Genomic DNA, 19351 nt, shown 5'->3' with positions numbered 1-19351 from the left:
ATTTTTTAGGAACTTCGGCTGCCTGGGGGTCCTGAGCGTGCTGGGGTCCTCTGGCAGCTGTCTTCGATAGTGCCTGTCTGGCTGCACATTGCCTCCTCCTCCTTCCTAGCACAGGACAGCCCCACACTCACCAGCACAGCCCTGGAGCCCAGAACGAGCCCAGAACGAGCCCCACCCGTTCACCCCTAGAAAGCCCAGCAGATGTATGCAGAACCCTGGAGAGCCTGGCACCGGCCACAGAGCCCTGGGGAGACCCACACACAGCCCTGTCGAGGCCTGCATGACATCCCTGGTGAGACCTGCACAGCATCCCTGGGGAGATCTGCATGTAGCCCTGGTGAGACCTGCACGGCTTCCCTGGTGAGACCTGCACGGCATCCCTGGTGAGACCTGCACGGCATCCCTGGTGAGACCTGCACGGCATGCCTGGAGAGACCTGCACGGCATGCCTGGAGAGACCTGCACGGCATGCCTGGAGAGACCTGCACGGCATGCCTGGAGAGACCTGCATGGCATGCCTGGAGAGACCTGCACGGCATGCCTGGAGAGACCTGCACTTAGCCCTGGTGAGACCCAAACACAGCCCTGGTGAGACCCAAACAGAGCCCTGGTGAGACCCAAACAGAGCCCTGATGAGACCCAAACACAGCCTGAGACCCGAACACAGTCCTGGGGAGACATGCATGCGTCCCTAGTGAGACCCAAACAGAGCCCTGGTGAGACCTGCACGCATCCCTGCTGAGACCCAAACGCAGCCCTGGGAAGGTCTGCATGCATCCCTGCTGAGACCTGCACGCATCCCTGCTGAGACCTGCACGCATCCCTGGTGAGACCTGCACGCATCCCTGGTGAGAGCTGCATGCATCCCTAGTGAGACATAAATGCATCCCTGGGGAGATCTGCACGCATCCCTGGTAAGGCCCAAACGCATCCCTGGTAAGATCTGCATGAAGCCCTGGTGAGATCAGGGCTGCTTATAGATCTGAGATGTGAGAAAGTCACACATCAAGATGTTAAAAGTCATGCGACCTTACAGTAGTAGAGGTCGCACGGCTTCCACACACCTTACAATAATCGTACGATAATCGCGGGATTTCCCGCGATTATCGTACGATTATCGTAAGGCGTGTGGGCACCCTTATAAGGAAAGAAGCAGGGTCTGCATCCATTTAGAAAAAGTTAGCCCCAAAACTGAAATTCGTATTGCAGAGGGATGCATAAAATTTTACTTGTAACTTAGGGCCCATTCACACCACATCCAGATCATATCCAGACCAGACAAGATTGTTTCTGGACCCAAAATGCATCCTAATGTATCCCTATGCTATTTCTGGCCCCTGTTCACACCAGCACAGCACGTTCCAGACCAGACCAGATAAATACTCACAATAAAACACAATAAAAATGCATACAAACGCACTCTAATGCACCTGAAAGGCCATCTTAAGCTTTAAAAAAAAGTAAAAACGCGGTAAAACGCAATGAATAGCGTTCCAGATCTGGTCCAGATCTGGTCCGGAAAATGGTGTGAACCTGCCTTAAGTGCAGATGTCTGAGGGCTTTCCTGATCCTGATAGGTTTTTTGAGGTCTCACTATGCTGTCTGTCCCGAGTACAGATTCAGTTTTGCTTACTTTCTGTAGATGTTTACTTCACAATGACTTTTCAAGTCTTGCTTTTGGAAATTAACATAATCGATAAATGAGAATGGCACAAGGCTAGACTGTGTCCTACATATTATATTTCCTATTGTTTAATTGTTTATTCCATGGAAAGCATACTGAGGGGAATTTATCAAAAGTGGAGCAGACAGAATCTGGAGCAGTTCCCCATGGCAATCAATCAGCATCCACCTTTCATTTTCAAACCTTAACTGAACAAACCGAAGAGAGAAGCCATAGGACTTTGGGCATTGCAAAGAAAGCTCTAGCTCTAGAATGGAGTCACCTCTGTATTCACTCAGTAGAATCAGTTTTCTGAATGGAACCATATAAAATTATGTCAAAGGACTAGAGAGAAAGTGTTATAGCAGCAGAACTTTTTATGGCCATAACCCGAATACTGTTAGTCGTAGACTATTAGTGCTATCATAAAACAATTACATAATCCTAGTTGACTGCATATTTGTCGGTTTCTTTTTTTCAAAATTGGGGACTTTTTTCAGCAGGGGTTAATTCATGGACCCATATTAGAAAATTGTTATCGTACTGGCACCCAACAAATTATTACTAAAACTTTAGAAAAGCTAAAGACAATATAATACATTGCAGCTCTCTTTGCTGTTTCTGTAAACTTTAGTAAAACCAAGAAAAAAAATGATCTGTTATTACGTTTCCAACTAGCGTTTGGGCCTCATAAAATTGTCTGTGTAATTCCCTCCACCCCTAGCCGAGCATATCATAATGCTCTAGTTCTGCTTACTCTGCTATCAAACATATACTGTACATTGAAATATTTCACAGGTCTCGAGACGGTGGTATGTCATTGGTGGGGAAAATGTATTACGTTTTTATCCATAGACATGAACACTTTTTGTGATACATTAACCACATAGGTTTACAGGCTACTGTATATCTCAGAACAAGGTCATATATGAATTGAAACAAAGTTTAAATGTGTTATATCACTTGCCACGGACTTTGCACTTGGACAAACTAGGCTGTTTACTACACTATAGGTGGAAACTCATTACAAACATGTCTGCAACCCAGTTTGGGCCCTGACCTGTCAATGCTTTACAGTATATTGAAGGAGCAGACAAAATCTGGAGCAGCTCTGCATGGCAACCAATCAGCTTCTCTCTTTCATTTTTCAGCTAAACAAACTGAAGAGAGAAGCTGATTGGTTGCTGTACACAGCTGCTCCAGATTTTTTTCTGCTCCAGTTTTGATAAATTTCCCCCATTGTCTTTAGAAGCAAGTAGAGCTCAACAATGAAGTTAAGGGTGATTGGAAGATTTGACTTCGCTGTTCTTCCAAATCAGCCTCTATTAATGCCACTAAAAAGGTTCATTTGGATCAATGGTGATAGTGTATTTTTACCCAGTGAAACCAACTTGTACTATATCTATAGTATAGGGATGGAGGATGTTGAATCCATTATAATTTGTGTCTAAGGATTTGATTTCATTAGGGGCTGACTATCAGGTAATGTGTTTTTCCAAGGGGAAGAAGTTCATTTGAAATTTGGAAAGTTTTATAAAATGTTACTGCTGTCCACCCAGACTGAAAAAATCAAGCCTCACAATTTTCTCCTCTTTAAATGTTCTTTTTTTGTCCCAGTGCCGGAGGTACTGGAGTCCTTATTAATATTGACAGAGTGTCAGCACTTGTGGAAGAACTAACAGCGGACACTGTGCAAGTACGAGGCCTCGTTGATTCCGGGTGGTTTTTAGATAAGAGACATGCAAAATCTGATTGTATGGATGGCTCCTCGTGCGCATTAACTGATGCAATCAAGAAGGGTTTGAGGTAAGTGAGAAAAAGCTTTAAGTAAAATGCTTACAGTTTTCCTTCCACAAAGCAACACTATTCCTATTAAAGTTCCTATTGAATTTGGGAGTATTTTATATCTGACATCTTCACCACTTCAGCTATTTTTCCTGGACTAAGGAAGTATAAAAAAGAAACAACACGCAGTGAAAACTGTCAGACCAGCTAGTTTCATAGATTTTCCTTTCATTATGCTATGTGTATCTTCATTTTTTTCTTCAAAATAAGTGTGTTGCACTTATTTGTTCATAATTAGGAGTAAGGCCCCTTTCACATGGCGTTCCAATCAGGTGTGTCTGTAATTTTTTCAGGCGGACCTAATTGGAAGCTCAAAGTTTGCCGATGAGCCAGTGCATGTAAATGGACCTGTGCTCAATTACACCCAATTATGTCCAAGTCCATCTAGGTCTGAAAAAAAAATTGAACAGCGCTCTGTTTTGGCGGACCTGAAAAGGAGAGGTTGGAGGTAATCAGTTGTAAACAGACACCTGTCCACTTATATACCCTTACACCCAACATGGGTCCAGTTAGTTCATTGTTTTCCTCTATAGCAATAGGGTTGCCAAGTTTGGGGTCACAGCCTGAAACACTTCCTGCCATATGCTCCTCTTCTCCACCTTGTCACTGTATTACCAGCAGGAGGTGTCCCACAGGCCTGGTCTGACATGGACCAAATTAAAAATGTCTCATGAAAGACATCCCTGGCCATAATGGATGCAAAAAACATCCTATGCATGCTCCTATCTGTGCCCCAATTGAAGGTGGGCAAAAGTAAAAATGAATAAAAATTTTTGATCAAAAAACAGACATTATCTAAACAGATGTAAACTGATGACCTCGGTTTACATCAGTTTATATCTGTTCAGTTCTGTCGAGGCCTGAAGAAAGGCTTTTTCCAGACCTAGACTGACTTGGATGTCAGCTGATACAAATGCACTTGCCCATAGACATACATTGGATATCAGTCTGGATCCGTTGGAAAAACTGAAAGAGTGATCCAGACTGAATGTCCGTGTGAAAGGGGCCTTTGGGACTGGTGTAAACTTCATCATGAGGTGATTGTAGTCATAGGTGTGCACCTGTAGCAAAACAGGTGAGTCCTGTTTGTCATTGGCAAAGCTAGACATGCCGTCACCCGGGACAAAGACTTAGAGTTACCCCCCCCTTCCCGGGAGAAGTTCTCCATCCACACACCACTGCCTCCACCCCACACTTCTGGGCTCTCTTCTTCTTTTGTCACGGTGGCACCCCTCCTGATCCACCACAGAGATGAGGCTTCATATCGCCTCATTCTCCAGTGCTGCTTTATTAATTAAAGAGCCGCTTTTGGGCTTGATTCTATTTTCCCAGCAGTGCCCCTTCTAATCTGTCATGGAGGAGATACTTTTATGAAGTAATTTCAAGCCTCACCTCCATGGTGGATCAGGAGGGGCACCGCCGCATCAAAAGAATATAGCACAAAAGCGGGTCTAAAGATACTGATCCTCCATGGAGGTGAGGCTTAAAATTGCTTCATTCAAGCCTCTCCTCTGTGGCTCAGCTGGGCCTTTCTGAATGCTGCAGAGCAGAAGGAAGGCTTGAAATATCCTCATAAAGTGGCGCTCTTTTCATGCGCAGCGACGCCCCTCCTAGCTTCGGCCCTGCTGATCACTATACATGGAACTATACAAAGGGTGTAGATGATACTCAGAAAGGGTTTTCATAGGTGAGATCATATACAGTTCAGTAGTAAGGATTGAAGAGCTCAGTAGTAAATAACGCACAGTTTTGTAGTAAAGAACGCATCGCACAGTAGTAAAGAACGCAGCGCATGGTAGTAAAGAACGCAGCGCATGGTAGTAAAGAACGCAGAGCACAGAAGTAAAGAATGCAGAACCCGGTACAATACTTCCACACAACACTGGGCACCTAGAACATTATTTAAAGACAAAATCAATACAATCTTCAGCTTGACAATATTTATTTCGATAAAGAAAATATTTTTTCTCTCCATTGTCATTCTGTGTTTTCTTGAAATACAATTTTCTGTTAAATACTTCACTCACCACTTTGAGGCAGTCACAGGTCATTTGATGTGCTTTTCACCTGCTTAGTGTTGCTTGTGCACCCCAGGGGGCATTCACAAACTCCCTGCGCCCCAGCCCTTCCTCTCCAGCTCCTGCGTGCCTCCATCTGATTCAGGCTCCACCACTGGCTGCTACAGGGGCGGCCGCATAAAGGGAGCGGGCCCTCTCCTTCTCTGTGTGTGCATGGGCTGTGGCCTGAACAGTGGGAAGTGACATAACGCCCCCCTTAATGCAGCTCCCGGGGCACATGCCTCCTCTGCCCTCTTAGTTTCAGCCCTGCTACATGTGATACTTTTTTATTTGTACTAATAGTTCATTTTTCTGGACAAGCTTTTGAGAGATCTGCCCTCTTCCTAAAGCCAAATCAGTGGTGATACACAAAGATTTAAAGACTAAGTTTACCTTTAAAACCAGTTTTCATGTTACATTCATATTCAGGGTGAAACATGGTGACATATCATCATATGGACAGGACTGCAACCTATGCTGCTGACATAGTTCACTGCTCATGGGGAGGGGTGCAATTTGCCCATTTTCACATTAGGTGTTAAAGGACCTTATCTGGGCACTGTCTGCCTGCTTTCCTAAAATGAGGAATAAACCGTTCAAATTTTGGATCTGTGATGAGCGTGAGGTATGCAGATACCATCTATAGCCAGAAGGACCTACTGTGCTTCACACTGGTTCAGAAGAGGGTGTTGTGGTTCACTTGCATCCACCTCACCATAACCTGTCTGCTTATAATTTCTGATTGGTCCCTAAGCCCTATTCCACAGATGCCATGGTTTCCATATAATGCACCGATGATGGTCAAAAAGTCTGAAATAGATGTATACAATTTAAAGTAAATAACTTCTGTGCTGGAAACCAGGTGGAGGGCAAGTTTTATATTATATGTTATGTGCGTTTATACCATTTTATGGACCCATTTTTATGTCTTCCTTGAAGTGAGCAATACAATATTTTGTATGCACATACATATGGTACACATATAGGTGAAACTCGAATAATTAGAATATCGTGCAAAGATTATTTATTTCACTAATGCAACTTAAAAGGTGAAACTAATATATGAGATAGACTCATTACATGCAAAGCAAGATAATTCAAGCCGTGATTTGTCATAATTGTGATGATTATGGCTTACAGCTCATGAAAACCCCAAGAACCCCAAATCCACAACCTCAAAAAAGTAGAATATTACATGCAATCAATAAAACAAGGATTGTACATAGAACAATATCGGACCTCTGAAAAGTACAAGCATGCATATGTACTCAGTACTTGGTTTGGGCCCCTTTTGCAGCACTTACTGCCTTTACTTTTGCACGATATTCTAATTATTCGAGTTTCACCTGTACTGTGGTTTCCATTAATTATACTATATAAACAAGGAATGGGGTGTTGAGTCCAAATGCAGGTTTTGTTTTACATATACAAATAAAAAAGTAACACATACAGTAGTCAACTGTAGTAAAAACTCCAGAAACCTTTCCAGCCTCATTCAAACATGTTTTCAGTTTAATCAGGAAATGTATTGCTGCCTATAAATATTGTGCTCTTGTAACACCATGTACATGCAGTATTAGCTCCTCTAGGCTTACCTTAAAACAGACACAATTCAATTGGGCCGTTTGAGCTGATTTATGCCAAAACTGTATTTTAACCCCTAAGTGACACAGCTTCAAACATTTTTTTCATTCCTGAGGACCGGAGCAATTTTTCTATTTTTGCTATATGTTTAATATAAAACTAGCTCAGTCATGAAGGGGTTAAAGGACAAAATGGACTTTAATTTGATGTGACATGTGCATATATAAATTCTTATATTTTTATAAAAAATAAAAAAATGCAAAAGAAAAAAAACAAATTCTTCACAGTTTTGGCAATAATTAGTGTAGTAACAGAAAGTAATTCATAATATATTATTTTCTTTTATTTGTCCTGATTTATAGGGTATATATTATATCTGGGATTTCAGTTTATTTTGGGAATTATAGGTCACAAAATACAAGGAGTGAAATACAACTTTAGTGTGGAACAATGTTAGAATGTGGTATGTTTGTCTCCTATCCTTAATAGCCTCCCCGGCACTATATTTTCTTATAATTTATTTTATTAAACTTATTTTTTTGAACTTCTTGACTTTTTAAAATTTTGTAAAACGTTTAAAAACTTTATTTGTTTTAAACTAGGGGGCACTAAGGGTTTATTTTTTTATTTTATTTACAGGGGCTTTGATGCATAGTATCTCTGAGTAGAATACAGTATTCATCAATGCCGGCTCGCAGATTCACAACACAGTGAGCCAGCTCTGTGAGTGTCACAGTGGTCAGTTATGGCTGTGATCACAGGACTGTGACCACCTAATCTGCTGTTGAGGGTCTGCACGAGTGACCCATCAACAGGAGTAACTCAATGAGCGCTGGTTCCTTCACGTACCAGCTCTTATTGTACTGCATGAGGTGATTATCCCGTCACCGGTCGTTAACGAACTGAATGATCATGATGGGATCATCGGTCGCGAAGGGGTTGATCTTAATCTGTCACTGTTTACTATTTTGTCATCTGCAGGCTTTGGAATGGAGTACTTCCAGATAAATGCAGACAACAATTTAAGAGAGGGGATGAGTGGCAGTGCTTCTATGGTCCCAAATCATTCATATCGATGAGATGTAAGTTCCACTAGTTTTCTTGAAGCTAATACAGACCACGAACGTTTCACTTATAAATTTGCCTTAGTACATACTTAGCAACTATCCCACACAGGCCGCAAAGGCCATGGGTTATCAAAAGTGGGCATGACATTGACAAAAATTATGGGAGGAAGTCTGGGTGGATAGGTGGTAGGTAGTTGTTCAAGTACATGAGGACTGATTCATTGTTATGAAACGTACCAGATAGAATGTACTTGTGTGCTTTCAGAAATAATGTATGCAAACGGATGTGCTTTTATGCCTTTAGCATTACCAGTTATCCTTTTTTTTTTACCTGACAAGAAGACCTGATGGATGGTCTCCATGCATGGGCTGGATGCATGGTGGCTGCTTGTTTCCTGATGGAAAGAGAGACAGAGAGTGAGAGACAACCATCAATCTAATTCATGTCAACGCAGACCCAACGTAATCTTACCTTAATACTAGGCTAATGATTTACACAAACACACCAATTTTTTCCCTGTCTGCACCAAAATGTAACATTTACCCTGTTCTGGTGCAGAAACACACATTTAGTATGCATTGCATTGAGTTAACCTATTCATTTTGAAAAGGCTGCCAACACACCCCAGCATGGCAAAAACCACAACCCTTTGTTCAGGAATGCAACAGAAGCACATTAGCGTGCATTGCCTTAGCCAATTGGGCTGCTGTTCGTGAATGAATGGCGCCCTGGTACACTTTTGCAGTAATGCACATGTTACCACAAGGGAACAGTGTGAACTAGTCGTAAAAGGGTAAAAAGCTCTCCTAAATCAAATGAAAGCTTCCACTTTGAGCTTTTCCCGAGTCTATCTGTAATTTAAGAACACATAATATTGTGTGGCCCTCTGGAACTATCAGGGGCCACACTTGAAGTCCTCTATATTTGCCAAGTTGACATCCACTGCTCTGGTATCTTTGGTAAGTTTGAAGAGATGTAGACTCAACATTATCCCCATTTGGCAGGGTGGGAAGCACCTGGATGCTAAATCCCTTTAACTTGCCAAACATTAAGCCTCTAAACTATATTGATAAATGTATTTTAAAACAGCTACACTGTTAGATAGATAGATAGATAGATAGATAGATAGATAGATAGATAGATAGATAGATAGATAGATAGATAGATAGTGTTGTCTAGTATATTTATTTGTGCTTCTACTACCTAGATACTTTCCAGAAGATAATATACACTTGTAAACAACTAATCAATATATTGTTAAGGATCCTGACACATTGTTATTGGACCTTTTGTTTCTTTTCCATTATCACTGTGCTTCAGTCAATGCTCTAACTGTCTTTCAGCCCCTATCTTTGTGGTTCAGTGGCTTTATGATGTGGAACAGCTAAGAATAGAAAACATCCAACCTGATTTCCAATTCATGACAGCAAATCAGTGGAATAGCATACAGATCATTGGGCGAGAGCTAAAGAAGTCGCTGCGTGAAGTCCCGTAAGAGATAAGCCATTTCCATTTTGATAGTTGATGGTGAATTTTTCTAGGAATTACCTTTTGCATTCCTGATGGTTATTGGTCTGTGTTAGAGCAAGTCTAGCACAAATATTTACAAAATAATAATAATTTTTTCCGCAAAAGTGAAAAACTAATAAGGAGTTTCTCAACTAAAAAATTATTTTAAAGTCATTTGACTATTCAGTCCTCAAGACAACCACTCTGCTAAGTCCAGTGCAATTGTATGGTAATAGAAAATACTGAATTCAATTTTACCCCTTTTATTTAACTATTACTATATGTACATTTGTGTTATAGTATTGTAATTAGACATGTGCACCGGTAAATAATTCAGTTAGTTTAGTTTCTGTTCATGAAGTAAATTATTTTGTTTCGTCATATCTGTTACATTAGAGTGATTCGTGTTCAGAATGATTTGTTATTTCGGCAAAATTAGTTATTAATTATGCCAAATTAATTTGTAATTCTGGATGGTCGGTTGTTCGTTATTACATACAATTCATTATTTTGGAAGACTGGCTATATATCAACCTTTAACAAAAAGCCCAAACTATCACATCATGACATCTGAATGAAACGAATGAATCCGAAATTACCATAAGGCATTTGTGTTTTGTGTTTTATGAAATGCATTAAAGAACTAACTACACATTTTATCATTAAAGTAAAACCCCAATTCCCAAAAAGTTGGGACGCTGTGTAAAATCTACATAAAAACAGAATGCGATGATTTGCAAATCTCATAAACCCATATTTTATTCACAATAGAAAATAGAAAACATATCAAATGTTTAAACTAAGAATACCTTAAGAAAAAATAAGGTAACTTGTCTTAAAAAAGTTGGGACATGGGCATGTTTTCTATGGTGTAGCATCCCCTCTTCTTTTAACAATACTGTGTAAATGTCTGGAAACTGAGGAGACCAGTTGCTTGAGTTTTGGGAGAGGAATGTTGTCCCATTCTTGCCTGATACAGGATTCTAACTGCTCAAATGTCCTGGGTCTTCTTTGTCGTATTTTTTGTTTGAAGCTGTGCCAAATATTTTCAGTTGGTGAAAGGTCTGGACTGCAGACAGGCCAGTTTAGCATCCGGACTCTTCTACTATGAAGCCATGCTGTTGTTGCAGTATGCGGTTTAGCATTGTCCTGCTAAATATGCAACGACTTCCCTGAAAAATACATCATCTGGATGGGAGCATATGCTGCTCTAAAACCTGTATATATCTTTCAGTATTGATGGTGCCTTTTCATACGCACTAATGAACACCCATGCCACGATGCAGGCTTTTAACTGAGCGCTGAAAGCAAGCTGGAAAGTCCTTCTCCTCTTTAGTTTGGAGGACGCAGCACCTAGAGTTGACAAAAAGAATGTCAAATTTCTATTCACCTGACCGCAGAACAGATTTCCACTTTGCGACAGACCAGTTTAAATGAGCTTTGACCCAGAGAATATGGAGGCATTTCTGAATAATGTTCAGATATGGCTTCTTCTTTGCGTGATGGAGCTTTAACTGGCATTTTTGGATGGCACGGCAAACTCTGTTCACAGACAGTGATTTTTGTGTATTCCTGAGCCCATGCAGTGATGTCCATCCCAGAATTATGCCTGTTTTTAATGCAGTGCCGTCTGTGGGCCCGAAGATCACGGGCATCCAATATTACATTTCGACCTTGTCCCTTACACACAGAGATTTCTCCAGATTCTTTTGGTGATATTATGTACTGTAGATGATGATACATTTAAAGTCTTTGCAATTTTATGTTGCGGAACATTATTCTGAAATTGTTCCACAATTTTTCGATGCAGCTTTTCATAGATTGGTGAACCTCTGCCCATCTTTACTTCTGAGACGCTCTGACTCTCTAAAGGTGCCCACACACCTTGCGATAATCGTACAATAATTGCGGAAAATCCCGCGATCGTACGATTATCGCAAGGTGCAACGTGGGCACACACCTTACAACCATCACATATGGCGATGGTTATAAGGTGTGTGCCCAGCATAAGATGCTCTTTTTATACCCAATCATGTTACTGACCTGTTGCCAATTAACCTAATTAGTTGCAAAATATTCTGCCAGCTCTTCCTTGTTAGAACTACCTACTTTGCCAGCATTTTGTTGCCCTATCCCAACTTTTTTGAGATGTGTTGCTGCCATCAGTTTCAAAATTACCTTATTTTTTTCTTAAAATGGTACATTTTCTCAGTTTAAACATTCAATGTGTTTTCTATTTTCTTTTGTGAATAAAATATAGGCTTATGAGCTTTGCAAATCATTGCATTCTGTTTTTATGTAGATTTTACAGTGTCCAAACTTTTTTGAAATTGTAGTAATAAGCCCCTTATTGTTCAATTTGTGATGGAAGTGATGACACAGTTATAACTTCTGCTTTACAAAGAATCTGCTATAATGGTGCCAGAAATGTAAAGAAAACCTGTCATTACAGAAATATAGCAACTGACATTGCTGATCTGTTCTTCTAAAAATGTCGGCTGTTTGTTCCCCGTTGGTGACTCCGAAAGAGTTGCAGTTAGAGACTGCAAAGGCAACTAAGATTTTCAGAAGAAGGTCAACAATGGCAGCCCCTTAAATATCTTCATACAGGTTCCAATAAATAGCAGGCATCCAAATGGCCAATTGTTCAGTCTCTTAAACAGCATTGGCAGCCTTAATGTAAAGCGGAAGAAGCAGATGCTGCTCTATAATACTATCATCATGCTTCACATGGTCATAGTTGCAATTACCGTACTTTAAAATGCTTTCAGCTCCTGATTATTTGATTTAATAATTTAAAAGTAATTTATGTTTTGAAAGCTGCAGGATATTTTTATTAAAGTGAAACTCCATAAACCTTTTTTTTTTTTACTTTTGCTGTCTACCAATAAGTTACCTCTAATGATGGTACAGTAAAAAATCTTAGTTTAATTCATTCTGGATTCTGCTATCGGCACCAATCTTCTGGAATTTACTGAGAGCTGTGGGTCCTGTACAGTGACAGATTGTGCCGTTTACCCTTCCTTTCCTCTCCTCTTGTCCATTCACAAAACTTCTTGTATCCTTTTTCAGAATACAAGGCATTCTGTGAATGAACAGAGGGAGGTCCTGTCATTTACCTGCCCCTCCTCTACCATTGCCCATTCACAGAACACCTTGTATTCTGCGAACAGAATACAAGGTGTTTTGTAACTGGACAAGAAAAGAGGAAAGCATGGGTAAATAACAGGATCATTCACTGCACAATACCTGCAGCTCTGAGGGATGAATGAAACGAAGATTATTACTTCGTGCAGCAGCCATCCACACCTAGGAGAACCACCATTAGAGGTAATCTATTTGTACCCAGCACAAATAAAGGGGAAAAAAAGTTTTTTTCCCTGAATTGTTTCTTTTCTAAATCCATCAATGTTAATATAACCAATAGTTTCATTTTGATGTTATACAGTATTATAACTCAGCAGTACAAGTTGAAGAATACACCTTTAATAAACAAGTTTTCGTTATCTTCGTTAACAGGGCAGTATTTGCTCCAGCCTGCTTCTCCCACACACTTGTTACAGAAAGGTAAGAAGAATGCAGACATTCCAACTGCTCTGCTTAACAGCTGGCTTATCTTGGAGAATCCTGTTTTGTCTTAAAGGCTTCTAATAGCTAATGTATTTATTTTTTAAACCTAACGCTAGTCAAAACCTTTTAGCTTTAATTAGAAGGGGGAACAAAGTAGAATTATTGCTAAGTTTTAATTACTTTGACTCCCTTGAGAAGATCTCCCTTATCTTTTTTTTTATCCCGTGACACCAGGACAAAAAGAAGGTCACTGGAATAGAAAGCACAGACAGCAATAAAAAATAAAAAAAACGACCGTTTTTACCCCCTTCCAAGTCAAAAAATGTTATTGCTCTATTGTAGTTTCTTGTTGTCTCTGTCCCAATTTGAGAAGTTTTCCTTCACTTTTAATGCTTCTAACCCTTGATCACTTGAGGAGGATGTGTGTTGAAACTTAATGGAAGCAATGAAAATCAGAAGTTATACCCCTCTCCATGCTTAAAAAAAAATTGGGCTGTCTTTAAATTAAAACTCTAGCTTTGCTAATGACTATACTCCCAAATTCTACTATATATAGTTCAATTACTTTTAAAATGTTTTTCCTTATTTCTACTTGCTTTTGTCCTTCTCCGAAGGACGGGTGGACATTTTCAGAATGACATGTTCTGCATGGATAATATAGTCAGTGTAGAGATTACCATTTAATGTAGAGAACAACAAGTTTGTGCTCAGGGAGCAAGATTCCAGTGCTGCAATTGGGCTTTAAATCTGCTCAAACACCATAAGAAGCAAGTGGCTGGTGCTGCATTTCAGCATGCAATTACAACTGAAATATATCAATTTTAAATTTAAACACACCATTTAATACATGGGTTCCCTAATTTTATTCAGGTGTATTAAACAGTAAAATTGTTTATTTAACAGCAACTGGCTGGATTTCCAAGTAAAGGGTGTAAACTTAGCTCGAGCTCTGCAATGCTGGGAGAAAAGCCTACAGGAGCGAAGGAATCAAAAGACTGTCATGCGTGGATGTCCCTTTCATTTAATAGATAACTGTCATTGGCCTCATTGCAATCCCACATGTCCAGCTCTTCATGACCCGGTCACTGGCCAAGAAGTTACATTATTGCAAATGTTTCTCAGGCTGAACCTTGAAAACCAGAAGAGAGGTCAGGAGCCCAAAGGAGATCTAAACCAGCTGATGGCCATGCTAAGAAATGGTGGTTAATCATAACTTTATGACATTTTATTATATATTATTTATGATGGCTAGTCCTTACTAGCGGTGAAACGGAACAGTTTATTTAAAGAAGAACTCCAGAAAATTAAATATTTGCCCTTGCAGTGGGGCTACCCCAGCATTGCAAGGGTTAGCTGCTCATTTTGGTCTAGGAGCTAAAATAAAGAAAATATATTCACCTGATTCTCAGTACTGCGGCTGTGACCGATCATCTTTCCCCCTCCATTCTGGCAGTGAAATGTCCCTCGGTGTCCTTGGGGGAGAAGAGGCTCCGGGGACCAGACAAGCAGCCAAGTGGGACCGAAGATCGGGTGAATATATATTCTTTTTTTTAGCCCCTAGACCAAAAGGAGCAATTAACCCTTGCAGTGTGGCGTAGCCCCACTGTAAGGGTTACTTTTTAGATTCCTTTAAGGTCTTCTTGAAGATACATCTGGCTGAAGAATGCTTGAAGATGGAATGATTTTACCTACACAATAAGATCTATTATTTATGTGATTTACAAGTTTTGCCAAACATGTACTAAGTTTGGGCACATGTTTGGTTATGTGCAAACACCAACAATATGTAACTTGATTCAAACTTGAACTAACATCTCAAAGTTAATGTTACATGTTTCAAAGGCTCTATGAATTTTGCAAATCCTTTGGATTATTCTTTATTGTTTGTTAAATAAAAAGCATATCGTGCATGATGAACACTTTTTGATGTAATACTCCATCTGTCCATTCTCCAAACCCTTCATCCTCTTGTGAATTACCATGCTAGTTTATATTATATCAACCTATATATAAAATAAAAGTTCCTACTTAGACAATACAATTTGCAAATATAACTCTGTCTTCTGTGGACTGGCAAATACTGTATTTTATTCATATGCAATTCTTTTTTAGTGCAGCTCTATTATTACCCTTTTCATGACAGGGGCTGATTAAACAAGGATTGCTGCGGGATAAAAAGGGAAGATCGACTGATTCCAGTCTTTAAAATTGGCTTAGCAGGCTGCACTGGTAGTGGTTCTGCCACTATACTTGTCCTAGATAAACATTTCTGGTATATTTGCACTGTAATTTATTTAAAAAAAAAAAAATTCAATTGGCATCACAAACAGCATCAGATTATGCAGGAATCTAAAAGATAACGTAGATCATATTTTTGGAATGCAAAGCTGTTCTGGATTAATTTAGCTGATACAGTTTATCTGTATGCATATGTTGCCATATTTCTTTGATGAGATCATTATTATCTGCAAGATTTTCCAGAGTTCAGTAAAATTCCTTTTTGAAAGATTACATTTAGTATAACACCTTACAGATTTCCATCTCAAGGCCATCTCAGTTCAGAACTATTTGAGATTTGCATTGTTGCTGGCAAGTTAAATCAAATGGTTGCTCTGAATCAATAAAGACATGCATGTACAAACTTTAAGAAATAAGGCTCATTGTGTTTTCATTTCTAGCAAGTAATGTACCTGATTTATAAAAATGAAACTCCACATTTGTTGAGAAAACACAATCACCTCTAGTAAAATTACTAAATATAAATAAAGAAGAAAAAAGAACTACATAAAAATGCATTACCAATACACTACACATTCATTTTACTTACATTTTAATAAGGCAAGCACCCTCTGACATGATAAAATGCTCACACAAACCAATGCAAATAAGTGCATATAATGCACCAAAAATATATGGAAAATCGCATATATTTTCAAATGCAAAAGTGTAAGCCAGACCTTTAGAGTTAAACCTTAAAAACACATTTAAGCACCTTAACTATTAACAAAAAAGTATCTTATTTGTGTATCACTCAGCTGTAGATCCTCAAATCATCTCTGAATTGGTGCTGACACTGTCCTTCCTTCTAAAGGTTGGCTTCTTTTATTCCCCATGGTCCCTGTGCGTGTTGTAAAGTAGACACAGCTCCGAGCTCGCTCCCCTGATGAACTATAATATCAAAACAAATTAGTAAGCTAAATGTGAGAGTGTAGTCTATGATGGGAGTAAGCTCACACTCCTAGACACACAGGGAACAACATAAAGGCAAGGTCCACTTAAAAAAAATGCACATATATTCATTAGAAAAAAAATGGTGTTTATTATTTTCTTGCATTTGAACCAGTAAAACATTGCAACCGCAATCAGATCAAGGGTGCAATGCTCTGGCTCCTGCAGATTCTTCCTCCAGTCCCTGTCCATACCGAGGAACAGACTTTCAGTTACAGGGACAGGAGGACGTATGAATGGACTACAAGTCCAGCCTGCGGGGGGCAGGACCCCACGAATCCGGCAAGTGGATAAGGTGGAGGGGAGGAGGACTGGGGATGTGACCCATGTTTCATGTTATACCATGTTATATGAAACATGGTATTAAAGGTAAAGAGCCTTTAACATGACTCCATGTTGTGGGTAATTAACCTCCGTGCAGTTTGATGATTCTGATCCACTGTAACATTCATCTGAGCACTGACAGCCTCAATAAAAATATAGTATTTGGCCCAATCTATGAATTTTCACATGAAGTTTTCTTTTGTGTGTGACAACTGCCCATTAGCATTCATTATAATTATTTTTATATCCAATTCTTCTTCCTGATGATTGTGATATTGCTTAGTCTGCTCATGTATAATCCAGTGGTATAGTAGAAGTACGGTAAGGTGGTTATATATGAACATGCAGACAGAAGAATGATTTTCCATTGCCTTCTCCCACTGTGAGCTGGTAAACAATAAGTTATTGCTGTAGGGCCAGATAGGAAAACATCTGCTCTGCTTGTTAGAGATGATGAATGGCTTTAATGGAAACAAACTCATTGTAAATAATGGTTATAGTAGCCTCATTTATCACTTCTAGGAGAACAGGCTTGTTTTTTTTACGTTTACTTTCATCGTTCTTGCTTGAAAACAGCAAACCCACCATTAAACAAAAAAAGGAGAAACTTTCTTAAGAGGCAAGTGAGCCACAATATGAAAATTGATTTAGGATTTCCAGCCAACTCAGAAAAGCTAATAGCTTTAATGCCAACTGTATACAGGTAAAATGTTAAATTGTTCTATGCAGTTAGATCTTATTTCTGCTAGTTTTGATACATTACATTACAGTAGCATAGCGTCAGTGCTGGTAGTTTTTGGCGTAGAGATTTCATCCAGGGAGCAATGCCTTGTCCTAATGCCTCCATCACACTAACCCTCTCTCTAACCATAAAATGAATTCATCCTGTAACTCTAACCCTCCACATAACCCTAAAATTAACCCTCACAGCAACCCTCCATGTATCCCTAACACTAACCCTCCACATAACCCTAACAATAACCAATAACACTAACCGCCCTCCTCACCATCTTGTCTTGAATTGTATTGTGATTGTAATGTCTTCCTTATAGTGTAAAGCCCTGCATCCCTAAAACTCAGCTTGGCACTAATCCTTCACATGATGCATACTTAAACTCGGTGTGCTGCTTATCTGACTGCCACTGTAACACCCAGGGTACCTATAAGGCTGTATAGAAAGCTTAGAGCTCTGTGCTGAGTGACAAGGGCTGCTCCCTGTGCTTGTCATAAATTAGCTATTTCAAGGTAACCCCAGAGTATTTTTCAACATCTTTGGGCTACCCAACGTTACTCAGCATTTGCTACAGTAAAGCTTAAATAATAAGTATGATGCACAGCTTAAAGTGGTACCATCTGAATATAGAGAATAACCAGTACGCCACAGGTTGCAGTTTAGTGCTTTACTTAAGTTCCATACAAGAGCAACATTTCAGAGACATGGGGGTCCTGTTTCTCAAGATGTTCTGTCTGTTATCTTGAGAAAGGGGGATCCCAATATCTCCAAAACATGCACTGTACTCAGAAATATAAATCTGACAGGGGTTTGGGCTAGCAACACTGTTTCCTCAAAATTTCTGGTCCCCTGGCTACTCCAGAACTGCTTTGGAGGCAAAGAAGACGGAGTAGAGATGTAGGAGATTGGGGGACACTCATTCCCCAATCTCCATCCCTGATAATGAAATCAGAAGTGCTCTGCAGTTACAGCCATTGTACTGGAAAACCTTATATCTAAGACATATGCACTTAACTATATAGTGCTGGCATATGTATTAACATCTACACATGTTTTGAGTCCTTGTATTCAGCATAAATAGCAGAAAATAATTTTGTGAAAATATTTGGAATAGTATTAATTACAGGCATTCCTTGGGACATGATGGGGTTACGTTCTGATAAACCCATTGTAAAGCGATCATATCACAAACTGAGGAGTTGTATAAACATGAAATATTCAACACTTTATGATCATATACAGTTGCCCTTTGTCCATCTGTAGGTTAAGTGTTTTAGCCAAGTTTAAGGTAGGCTAAGCTATGATAATTACAATAGTGTGTATATACAGTATATATACAGTATATATCTATATACACTGTATATAGATACTATACTGTATATCTCATAGCTTAGCCTACCTTAAACCTGGCTAAAACACTTACGTTAACCTACAGATGGACAAAAGCCTACTGTATTTGGTAATAAAATGTTAAATATCTTGTGTAATTTATTGAATAACGTATTGAAAAAAAAAAACAAGACAAAATGGTTATACAGTAGAGTACTGTATTGATAATTACCATTACCAACGTATGCATGTGAAAGCACACTTGGACTGAAGAATGTTTGAAGAATATACAGTAGTAAATGTAATTGCTGGATGATGATGATGAGGATGATGTGCTATAGCGATGGGGTCTTGATGAGTGTATGTATGCTCTGGCATACTCTTCCAGAACCAGCTGGTTTCATCGACATTAAATATTTGCTCAGGCAAATAATTTTCTTC

The 19351-nt window shown here is 39.5% G+C and overlaps 1 protein-coding gene across 1 annotated transcript in view; it reads left to right on the top strand.

Annotated features, from left to right (window-relative positions):
- LOC108788644 (palmitoleoyl-protein carboxylesterase notum2-like) overlaps nucleotides 1-14503 on the top strand; it is a 32794-nt gene extending 18291 nt beyond the window's left edge. Inside the window, exons 7-11 of the mRNA XM_018558463.1 lie at nucleotides 3281-3469; nucleotides 8131-8231; nucleotides 9561-9708; nucleotides 13246-13293; nucleotides 14200-14503. Of these exons, the coding sequence (XP_018413965.1) occupies nucleotides 3281-3469; nucleotides 8131-8231; nucleotides 9561-9708; nucleotides 13246-13293; nucleotides 14200-14503 (790 nt within the window). The remainder of the gene's footprint in view (nucleotides 1-3280; nucleotides 3470-8130; nucleotides 8232-9560; nucleotides 9709-13245; nucleotides 13294-14199) is intronic.
- The last annotated feature ends 4848 nt before the right edge of the window (nucleotides 14504-19351 follow it).

This window comes from Nanorana parkeri, unplaced genomic scaffold (assembly GCF_000935625.1).
Source record: "Nanorana parkeri isolate BGI_ZX_2015 unplaced genomic scaffold, ASM93562v1 scaffold341, whole genome shotgun sequence".
NCBI classification, from domain to species: Eukaryota; Metazoa; Chordata; class Amphibia; order Anura; family Dicroglossidae; genus Nanorana; species Nanorana parkeri.
The sequence above is the reverse complement of the archived record's forward strand: the minus strand, read 5'-3'. Positions and strand labels throughout refer to the sequence as shown.